The following is a 12,043-nucleotide window of genomic DNA, read 5'->3' on the forward strand; positions in this document are numbered from 1 at the left end:
TGTTGTGCGGGCCAAACGCGGCAGCCGATCGCGAAGCAAATCCGGGGGCGTTCTATTTATAGTCCTGTCCAAAAGGTGGGCTTGAAAGTAACATAGAGACGCAAGAAAGAGTCAGTGCAGGAACCCATTGATGTACTGCAGTCAGCTTCTGGTCAGGCCTACTGCCTTGGGGGTATAACATGGAGCACAAGTTGCCAGGATGACACCCTCCATGTCAAAGCCACACCTGATAGCAACCACTCCCAAAGCAGGTCCAATCCGTCAAACTTTAGGCCGCTGTATCTGAGAGAAGCGAAAGCATTGCTTCACAAATTTGAAGGGAGTAGAGAGTTTCATATTTTCGAGTCTTTGTGCGGAGTGCTTTCGAAATTGAACGGAAAAGTGATGTGCAACAGCTTTAGATTGGAGAGGAGATTGTCTCTGCTCTGTAAATATCGATCCAGGTTTCCCTGCTCAATCTTTGACAAGGAACCCAGCTGTAGTCTGAAGCAGAATGGAACGTGGATACAGAACTGGCTCTCATCAGATTGCCCATCAGTGCCAGGCGCTGCGGTCAGAGATACAGTCAGAGATCAGCCACAATAAGCACCAGGCATTGGCAAAGCACCCAACTTCACCATTGTACTGAGTCCGTGCTAAGCTACCAGTCACCAGATACATGCTTAATACCAGGAGATCGACTCTTTTTTTTTTCCAAGAACTAACCCAATAGGGTGAGAAAACTGTTCCATCAAGCCATTAGGAAGCACCTACTTTCGCTGTGTTTGTACTGCGTGTTTGACAATAACTCGCCATGATCTTGACAGCCATTTCCATCATACGTCCATTGTAAATCGTGGTTTGAGACACTGCAAATCATGCTGCAGCCTGGCTCCTCGCATTCCCCAGGAGCTCGTCTCAAAGTTGAACTTGTACCCACACGATATAAAACAGTGGTGACTCATCGCCGTATTATGCATTAAACTCTATGTGCGCTTACGTCCCAGCATCCCATAGAATTATTGCTCCTCGAGGGAATAATAATAATAATCCTTGCATTTGATATAGCGCTTTTCACGTCGGGAGGACGTCCCAAAGTGCTTCACAGAACACACTGTAAAGTGAAATGACTGTATATTTGTGGGCGAACGCGGCAGCCAATTGCGCACAGCAATGTCCCACAAACAGTCGTAGACTGAAAATGACCAATTTATTATTGTTTTGGGTTTTGGAGGGATTACAGGGAACGTACGTGAAAGTAGCGAAAATCTTAATTCAATCGCAAATGTACAACTAATGTACTACTTAGATAATTATTTGGGGAGGACAAGTTTGCAGGGCTACGGGGAGAGAGCGGGGGAGATGGATTGATTTGGAAGCTCTTTTCAAAGAGCCAGCACAGACACGATGGGCTGAATGTCCTCCTTCTGCGCTGTCTAATTCTATAATAGGCAAAAATTTTTGAATCTTTTCTCACATCGTGGGTCCTAAGCTTCGCGACCTAATCGTACATGAAGATTGCTACATAAATGCAAGCTGTTGTTGTAGTTTGCGATTAGGAGCAATATCAAAATCCTGTTGGATTATTTGATGTGAAAATACAGTAGAACCCCATTATAACACAAGCTTGCAATTGGCCCCAATATTTACTGACTAAATGTGTGCAGAGGGCCAGCCAGTGATTGAAAATGGCCGACTTACCAGGTCATCGGGTCGCGGCCAACATCTTGTCCTACAGGAAGTGACATTGGCGGCCACCTGGAAGGTTTTCTGCAAACGGAAGCAAACTGGCTCGTGCGCAGCGAATGTGGAAGTGCTGGCTCGCGAACACATCCCTCTCAAACACTGGTCAGGATTTAATGGACACTAACCATCGTGTCATAGTGAGGGTTCTGCTGTAATGCAACCTTGCTTCCTGTGTGCTATTTATAATAATAATAATAATCCTTGCATTTGATACAGCCTTATCACGTCTTCGAGACGTATCACAGAATAGACTGTAATCGGTCATTTACAGTCAATCATGAGTCTTTTTCTACATGCATGATCTCAGCAAAGTTTATTTTTCAAGCCATTTCTACATGCATCCACCGTTAATGTATTTGTAGAAATGCACATTTAATTTCCTTTCATTTAAAATGCTGTGTACTCCAGGCAAGTGCATACACAGGGACCGTATATTTATAGAACGTGCAATCTGCAATCAGGAGCACTAACAAAAAGGACCTTCAATCTCCATTCTCTCTAGACAAGTAACCTGTGGGAGAATATAAAATCACTTATAAACCTTTCTGCACAGTGGGCTTTTCTCTTTCATTGTTACACCAATAATGATGTACAAAGCTAATCTTTTTCTATTGGTACACAAGTATTGTTAAGGAGAAAATCTTCCCATGCAGCATTAAAAGCCTATTACAGAAAAAGGCAAGTCAATTAGAAAGGAGCTTCCAATTAACTGGAAGACATTTAGAGAAAAGCAATTTATCTCTACACTCCCTAAAAAGGGGAAAACAAGCATAATTTTTGATAACCAAATATCGCAATGGGGTTACTTGTTTTTTTAAAATAACGCACACTCCCTCTCAAGAAACAACGTATTGTGGAACATTATGAAGCAAACCAAGACTATATGATGTGGGGGGGGGGGGGGGAATTATTTTTTCTAATAATCTAATCATCTTCTATGTGGCTCCCCCCAAATTGGCTATTATGGAATGCCAAGGAAAACAGTGTTTCGCGCAACAGAAAACCAAAGTGTCCGGTGGCATTGTACAATAATAATCTTTGCGTTTGATCTAGCGCCTTGTCACGTCGTTGAGACGTCTCAAAGCGCTTCGCGGAATCTATTGTTCAGTGAATTGACTGTATATTTTGTGGGCGAAACCCACAATTATCTCAGACCCAGTTGTATCTGGAGTAGAAACTCTGGAGAGATTGGGTGGGGGGGGGGGGTGGGGTTGGAGCGGGTGGGAGGGAAGGAAGCTGCTTGAGAAGATATCTACAGTAAAGAGGGAGGTCATCTTCAAGGCGACCTATAGAAAGAAGTATTTTGATAGATGTAGTCATGAGAATTACAGAGTGAAAATGATTAGAGTTCCGTGTTCTCATGTGATAGTTTTATGCTTGTTCAGCTCAAACTCAACAGGCAGGGGAAAAAAAAACTATATTCGAGCTGGTTCATTCATTCTGATTTGGATGTTACTGAAGAGCTAGTATAAGCACTTAATCATTATAAACAGAGAATTACTCATTCCAAGTGGAGATAGTTTATCCTGCAGGAATGCTTAATAAATCATCCGTGGAATCTGCCAGCGCAGGGCTCTCTCTCTCTCTCTCAGGTCTGATAGGTCATGTCAGTACATTACAATAATGAGAGTTCAGAAAACATAGCCCCCTATTGATTTTTAAGCCAAATAATTTCAATTTGCTTCACTTTACAAGGATATTCGTGCAGGTTACAGTCCACAAAGACGAAAATGACTCGCATCGACTCACCATTTTGGCAGGACCTTCACAAAAAAAATCTTACTTCCTCAACCGCCTCTAAAAGTAAATACTGTAGCTTGATAACAGTTGATAAGGATTTCGGTAACTTCAGCAAGAGAACATTTCCTTATCCTTTCCAACCAACAAAGTAAGGTTCTGCTCTTCTCATACAGAAATCTTGTATTCAGCCCGATGCTTTGCATTTGATTTATCTCACAAAAATGCTGCATGAAGTACACTCTTCCTTTCTTACGGAATTTGCTTTCAGATGTTTCTGAAAATACTGTGTGCACCATCGATATATATCGAAAAAAATCCTGTGAGGAAAAGTAATGTTATTCGAGTTCCTCTGGTCTGTTACCATCAACGGCGAATTGGTTACTGGATAAAAGGTGAACGTTTAAATACAGTTAAACGTATTGTCGCTTTCGGGTCATTGATACTAAATTTTATCACAATGGGAAAACCCACCACATATTTCATTTCCATTTAATCCAATATAATGGCAAAGTTAAACTTCAGATCAGTACCCAAAGCTGCTTCAATACATAAAACCAATTGCTCTACATCATTGAAACAGTCTATGTTAACCCCCATCCACCACCCCCGACAAAATGTCAACCAGCATCAGTATAGTTCTCTCCGCTTATCACACGTCAAACATCGTAGATGTGCTGATCACTGTGAGAGTACAAATCTGATTATTGTCAATGAAGCATCACCGAAACATCACCAGTGTAATTTACATGTGGCAACTTGACTGAAAATAAATGTTGCCATTAAAACTTAAAAAATGTTTTTCTCCAAGGACATTTGGTAAAAGGGCTTTGAGCGTATGATTATACAGATAAATGTTACAGGTTGATATAACTGGAGTATTCAAATCTCGATCTCCATTATGTGCAGGAACCACAAGAACGAAATGAATGCGATCAAATAGCAATATGCAAACATGGACTTCCAATCTTATTTATTCAAATAACTTTCCTTTAAAAAAAATCCACCGTACAATCAGGTCCAGACAAGCACATAACCCAAAGAAAAGAAATTCAATGGACCAAACTATTTTTATCCAGTCCCATTGTATAGAAGTCTTCTTTCATTTAAATACAAAACTGCAGGTAACATTTGTTCCCTAATTGTCCTGCTTTTTTACGCTCAATTGACTAAAATGCAATGAGTTTACTGATGATTAGCAGACAGACTTTCAAGTTTGAGATTTCACCCCATTTTTTCTGATTTTGTTGTTCAGAATGAATTGCAGAGGAGGCGATTAAGTGGGTTATGGTATATTTTTTCAGCTTAACTGGAGTTTATCAAACGTTGATGTGCGTACAGTTGTTAAAATTGCTGTGCATTTATCAGATTCAAGAATGATACGACAAAGTTTGTAAACTATGACTTGAAACAAAACGATGTTTGTCTCCGTCCAACATCTGTGTTCAAACTCCATATCCCCACACGCTTACTTCTTGAAGCAAGCATTTTTCACTCTCCATCCTGAATATCTAAAGTTGAAATTGAAGTAACTTAAAAACAAAATTTGCTGGTGGTGCTTTTCTTACTTGGTGGATGAACGTCTGTGGCTTGCACTACCTCCCCACCCACCCCACATCAAACCGTTCTTTTTCCTCCCAAATGATTCAGATTTCTCGAAGTACTTTCGAAACGTAAAATACATCAGACAGGAAGAATCATTTAAAAGAGGGTACCTTGTATTAATTATCTTTGTTTCCTGATAAGATCGCCAAACCCTCGCACACACTCTTCATTCTTTGCTCCACTGGTAATATTCCTTATTGGTAAAATTCATGTCCCTTTTTTTTCTAAGAAATGTAACTTGCTCTCAGAAATTCTTGTGTTCTTGTATTCAACACTTTAGTCTGTTGTAGTGACAGATGGTTACTCAGGGAAGAGCAAGAAAATACTAAATACTTTATAAGCACAGTAGAGTTTCAGATGTACAGTGCGCCATACTTTGGCACATATGCAATGCAATTTCTCCTTTGTAGTCTTACCAATGTTATCCTAACCCGTTGAGAAATACATTAGCATTTCTGCAGCAATTCAAAACTATTTTGGTCATTTTCATCAGAGGTTATTCTTACCACTTTTTTTTATAACTCCATTAAATTATTCAGCACTGTAATTCAATCAGCTGTTTTTTATATATATATATATATATATAGGCAGCAGAGATTAAATAGTAAGAGCAATACATTTTCTTTTTAAAAAAATCCGACAAAGCAGAGCAGCAGAGAAATACTGAGTTCTACAAAGTACAAGGACATCAATAATCCTGAAAACTAAAAGTGGGGAGGGAGCTTTAGAGAGGACAGACCTCCATAGTGTATACCTGCAGCAAAACATCCTGCTTTTATTTTAATACAATTTAAACATCGTAAGTACAGAACACATCAATGCATACTCGATCCTCACAGGGTTAACACTCACAGGTGCGACACACACACACACACACACACACACACAGAGCTTCCAAGCATATAATGTTCTGCATTGTTACCATTGCATCCCTTTGCCCATTCATTACCGCAGTTGTACAAATCCCCATCCTAATCACCCAGCTAACAGCCACATACAAACACTAACCTTTTCGTATTAATTTATGTTCTGCAATTCAGCAGAAACAAAAGCAGCGCAGGAACAACAGCTATTCAGTGTCACATTGTCCCAATTGCATCCCCGACAATGAGCTTTGCAATTCAGCCCCCTCGCTCACAAGCTGTCCTTAATTGTTTAAAGTCTTCCTCTGCCTTACCTGAAGGGCATCTCCCATGACTGCAATTAGCTGCCAAGATTTCATTGTCGGCTGTGAAATGCCTCCTGTTCCCTCACCAGGAGAACCAGAGAGGTAGGGGAAGGAATGTGAAATACCCACGTGCTGGCAATATAAATGACTACAGGCATCTGTCGCACTTGCTGTGCATTCACTCTGTTCTGCTCCTCTGCCTCTCTTACAATGTTTGGATCAGGTACTGAATGCTCCTCGCCTGGCCCGCAAAGAAAGAGAGGTCGCAGGAAGGTGGGGGGGTGGGGGCCGGGAACAAAGCAGAAACAGGTCTCGTCTTTTGGGCTGAGGCCAATCTTTTGTTACTTATCTTGCACCACAAAGATACCCAATCCAGGCTCCTCAAGCCACTCCAAGGCAAATGACAGTCCCTGAACCATTTGAACTATCCATCTCTGCTGCACGTGGCTCTTCACTCTCCTTTCAAGCATTAAATATGTACCACATGACAGAGTAGGGCACCTTGTACAGTATCTTGCGTCCATGCATGGAAACCAATTTACACTTAAGGCAGTAAATATTCCAGTGCAGTCTCCTCGTATTTATTATTATTTAGCGCTCCACGACTCAACTCATGCTTTCGTAGTCAGTGAAGCATTAATAGTCCCTTTTTCTCTGTAAAATCATCTGATAAGTCGGAGCAAAATCCCCAATCCTTCCCGACTAATTTAAAACACACTGCTTTGCTGCTTGGCACAGCTGGCCTTTATCTGCCACAAATGCAATACTTAATAATCACCAGCTTCTCCTCTGTTAACCTCACTTGGTGGTCCTCCACATCTCTGGTAATTTGGTAGCCTAAACAACCTCTTTATGTATGACATCTGATGACCCCTTTGTAATGTACCCGGGAAGCTTAATGGAGCAGATGAAAAAACTATATTGTGATTTATGATAACTGTTCTGAGGTCATACCTGCTATCAGGCAGCTTCCCCAACAGGCAACCAATCTGACTGTTATCACCGGCCCTGCCAGCTTTTTATTCTGTGCAGTAATCCTCGCAAATAACTAAGTATTAGTTAATTACGTCCTTCATATTGTTTGCTCCACAAAATGTTACACCAACTTGTCCTTTGAAAGACAATTTTGCGCCATTAGGGTTCAATCCCAATGTAGGTTTGGCTCAAAATCCTGCTGCTCCATAATGTTTTAACCCCTTCAATGCAGATTTTCGTTCAGCCATTCTGCTATACTCGCCTTTCTATGATGTGAATGTGTTTTCTCTGCTGAATGATAAGGCTGCAGCAACATTAACAGACGCCTGTGTTAAAAATCAGGTCCATTCCCTTTAATTGGTTATTTTCTCATTTTAAGCACGGGCTGCAATCTCCTCTTCTAAACGTCTCAGTCAACGTCTTTCACGCTTGGCTTTTTGGTTTTGGTCAATGATAGTGAATAAATTGACAAGTTTCTTAATTCTGTTCCCTCTACCCACTACCTTACAATTCTTATAACGAATCGTCCTGATAGAAAATGTCCGTAGATAACTTGAAAGTGGAAAGAGTAGCATGTGGATAAGAATCATCGTGCTTAAATTCAAGGGGCCAAGTTGGGCAGAAAGTGGCAGATGCAGTTTAATTGTGAGAAATAAGGTTTTTCAACCATCTGTCTGTCAATTGCAGTTTCTGGATGGTGGTACAATGTTTAGTATTGGAATGTGTATTATTGCGTGATTAAGGGTTAGGATTAACATTGCAGTTTTAATGTCCCATTATTTCTTTAAAGTAAAGTTTCTATTGAAGCACAATGCTCTTAAATGAGAAATTACACCCATATTTCATCATGGCTAACATATGGGAGTTTTGCCCCGCCAGGCGTGGATTGTATCACAGTCTAAAACGTTCAAATATGCAGAACATTACCAAAAAATGTATAAGTGCAACACACTGACAATGCGAATGCAATACACAAAATATACAGGGCCGGGATTCACTTTACAGTATATCCTGTGAAGCGCTTTGAGACATCGCAACGACATGATAAGGCGCTATATCATATGCAAAGATGATTATTATTACACAAAAGTGGATATGGTTGAGGTGTAGTCACAGAATGAAAGGTTTTGCCACTATTCTACAGTCTTCAGATCGCCTCTGTGTGGCAATCTGTGAGGTTTTTTTATGATGCTTTTCCTACTTTTGTTAGGAATTGATGCATTTAGACCCCAATATGCTCTGGCACTTGCCCCAGATTGTTTTCCTTTAAATTTACACTGCTTCTCATTCTTTAATACTCGGGTTGCTAGTCGGCAGTGTGAAGCCCTTTAAGTCATCCTCCAGACATGAAAGGTACTATAAAAATGTAAGTAGTTGGAGTGGCATAAAAGTTAAAAAAAAACACAGGAGGACAGCACAGGGGAGAAAACAGGCAGCCACCGAAAATCTAACAGAATATTCGAAAACTGATCCAAAAATGACAGTTAACTTTACCAAAACAAAAACGGATTTTTCTGCCCGATCTGCAATCAGATTCAGATCGTAAGTCACCTACTATGAAGGCGCTGAGTGCATATGCATAGCACCATGCTGTCCGATTAATGAGCTACTTGAGAGGAAAGGATGGTTATTTGAACTATTTCTCAATGTGGAGTGTATGGTCTCCGTCTGTTGCTAGCTGGTGGAATGAGTGACTCGATTGTAAAGTACAGTCTGGCCAATTGACCTGGCTAACTGTTTAGCTGACAGGGGGTCTATATTTTATTACAGGGCTGCCATCTATTGCAAAGGGTGAAGAACTGCCCAAGTGAGGATAGAGCCCTAGAAATGGAGACAGGATCAGGTTGTGCCTACAACATACACAGTCACTACATGTTTATGGGACCCTGCTGTGCGCAATCGGCTGCCTCATGTCGCCCATAAAATGCACAGTCAATTCATTTTATGGTATGTTCTGTGAAGCGCTTTGAGACGTCTCGAAGACGTGATAAGGGGCTATAGATAAGTAAATTGTAATCTATTCTGCTGTCTCTCGCTTCAGTGTTTCATTTGATTGAGGTCTCAGCTCCCCTTGGGCAGGAAATGAAACGTAACAAGCCGGGTTGGCAACGGTAACACAGAGAATATTTTCTTCATAAGGTAAAGCCTCAAAATTAAATTGTTTTCGCAAAAACATTTCGCCCTCTTGACTGTGAATGGAATAAGATGAGCTGTCTGGGAGGTATGGCAACTGCTCCTGTCTTCAAGCTGGTTCCAGAAAGATGTTACAGGAGGATTTTATCCAGATTAATGGCTTTGCAGCAATCGAATTAGTGAGAGGATGGCAGGGTTGAGGTAACCAGCCACTATGCCTCCTGGTTCAGGTATCCAGCCAACACCCCTATGGATCTAGAACCAGCCAGCTACCCCCTCCCCCCCACCCCCTTATCTCGGGTCCCCGGCCAACTATGCAAAGCACTTTGAGATGTCCTTCCGACATGAACAAATATGAATATGAATTGCAAAAATAAAAATGGTTAAGTTCACTGCGCTGGCTCCGAGTCTTGCTGAGGGATAATGGCGAAGCCATAGGGAGCGCAAGAAAACAATGCACAAGGAGGTTCTTGCTTGTTTCGATGGGATTGCAACGCTGGTGGAAACATCTAAAAGGTTAATAACTCAGCGGCTTCCTCGGTCGGGTTGGCTTCCAGTCACCACGACAGGGCCTGAGACTGCTTTGCTCCAGTAGAATGGGATTCCCTGTAGGTTCCAAGTGTAATTGACTGAGGAAGCGATTCACAAAGTTTGCTGCAGGCCACCGAGCACTTACAGTCAATTAATCTGGTGGTATTGCCGCAGAGCGCCTGTTATCCTGCCACCTTTCCCACGTTAGCTGCGAAATGCGACCGAGTAAAAATGCACGACACTCCTTCCTTCACCAAGAGTCTCACCTTTGGGATCCCCTTGTAAAAGTCAAACAGTTATTGAGAATCAGGGATTCAATCCAGCTTAAACTCGAGCATTCGAGGGAGCGACTGTATTCACCGATTGCAGCAGTTGTCCCTCCACCTCTCCTGATCCCAACCACCAGCTCTGGTGCGGGTCCCTGACTGCCCAGCCCCTTGGGGTCTCCTCCCTGATGTGACAGGCGCTGTACAAGTGTAATTTGTTGTTGGTGTCACTGCCGTTCATATTGCTGTGTTGCCGTTGTCCGCGAGCTCAAGCTTTGAGGGCACGGCTGACAACGTTAACGGGAGGTGACAACCCCTGGCTCAGTAAGGTCAGCAGTTCTGCTCATTGCTGCCAGGTGTACTGACTGCCATAGTTTTCTGGACTAATGTGTGGTAGCCACCCTGATAAGCCTGTGTTGCACACTTTGGGATCAATGTGTGTGAACCTTCCCCCTGACCTCCGATAAGTAGAAGTCCGCAAGACTTTGGTAACATGCATCTTGGGGCCCAGTTCCCACATGCACAGCTTGTTCCTGTGTTCGCTGTCAGTGCCTTGGTTTCCATCCCATGAATTCAAAGAGATAGCGTTTCTGACGCTCTGTCGATCGCTGCCCATGATTTCACATGTCTCGGTGCAAGCTAACTGAGGTAAGACAACAACAACAAATTACATTTGCATAACGCTAGACAGTCAGGGATCCACACCTGAGCTGGTGGTTGGGATCCAGATCAACGGTAAAGCAGGAGCCCACTGTGCGGAGGGAGAGACTGTGGCTTCCTGGACGAAGGTGGCTTTGTTAGCTCTGATCCTATCGGACAACGTTAACGGGAGGTGACAACCCCTGGCTCAGTAAGGTCAGCAGTTCTGCTCATTGCTGCCAGGTGTACTGACCGCCATAGTTTTCTGGACTAATGTGTGGTAGCCACCCTGATAAGCCTGTGTTGCACACTTTGGGATCAATGTATGTGAACCTTCCCCCTGACCTCCGATAAGTAGAAGTCCGCAAGACTTTGGTAACATGCATCTTGGGGCCCAGTTCCCACATGCACAGCTTGTTCCTGTGTTCGCTGTCAGTGCCTTGGTTTCCATCCCATGAATTCAAAGAGATAGCGTTTCTGACGCTCTGTCGATCGCTGCCCATGATTTCACATGTCTCGGTGCAAGCTAACTGAGGTAAGACAACAACAACAAATTACATTTGCATAACGCTAGACAGTCAGGGATCCACACCTGAGCTGGTGGTTGGGATCCAGATCAACGGTAAAGCAGGAGCCCACTGTGCGGAGGGAGAGACTGTGGCTTCCTGGACGAAGGTGGCTTTGTTAGCTCTGATCCTATCGGACAATCATAGAAACATATAGCTCAGAAGACGATTGGGCCCATCAAGTCTACACCATCTGGAGGATTCACCGGCTCCCTGAGATCAGGAGTGTTGGGTGACCAAACGTGAAATGTGTTCATTACGACACTGAATCCCTGGCAATTATGCTCAAATCTTTCTGCACTCCACCTGCAGATTCTTGCTTTCCGCATTACAATTCTATGTCAACTGGTTCTCTAGTAGAAGGCAAGCACAGTTAACGTCGGTTGTTACGAACATCGACCCAGCTGCAGTTATGTTTCTGTTCATTTAGTTCCTCGGTTCCATCGGAGGCAGTTAGTTCTCAGAGCTGTTGTCAGAAATGTCATCAGCACTCAGCGTTTTAATTCCTATTGAAGCCTAGTTCAAGAAGTGTCAGCTGCCTCCAGTCCCTTACTCAACCGACCATTATCGCTGTGTCAGCCAAGACAGTGAGTGGATGCAGGTTATGCAACCAGTGAAGGCATCAGAGCTAAGCTACATCTTGCCCTCAACCCAAAGACTGCACATGAGAGCTGCCCCTGGGATGGCAGGAACACTGG

The 12,043-nt window shown here is 42.8% G+C and overlaps 1 protein-coding gene across 9 annotated transcripts in view; it reads right to left on the minus strand.

Moving 5' to 3' along the window:
- rbfox1 (RNA binding fox-1 homolog 1) overlaps nt 1–12,043 on the minus strand; it is a 642,946-nt gene that overhangs the window by 468,148 nt on the left and 162,755 nt on the right. For 2 of the 9 annotated variants that reach the window (XM_007893779.1, XM_042341045.1), the window contains exon 1: nt 6,245–6,333. The exons of 3 other annotated variants lie outside the window; for them this stretch is intronic. In XM_007893779.1, coding sequence (XP_007891970.1) covers nt 6,245–6,289 — 45 coding nt within the window. In that variant the 5' untranslated portion in view covers nt 6,290–6,333. Of the gene's footprint in view, nt 1–6,075; nt 6,225–6,244; nt 6,335–12,043 lie in introns of those variants that run through there. 4 more of the 9 variants (XM_007893783.1, XM_007893786.1, XM_042341047.1 and 1 more) reach the window with 3 other exon arrangements.

This window comes from Callorhinchus milii, unplaced genomic scaffold, assembly GCF_018977255.1.
Source record: "Callorhinchus milii isolate IMCB2004 unplaced genomic scaffold, IMCB_Cmil_1.0 Scaffold16, whole genome shotgun sequence".
Taxonomy (NCBI): Eukaryota; Metazoa; Chordata; class Chondrichthyes; order Chimaeriformes; family Callorhinchidae; genus Callorhinchus; species Callorhinchus milii.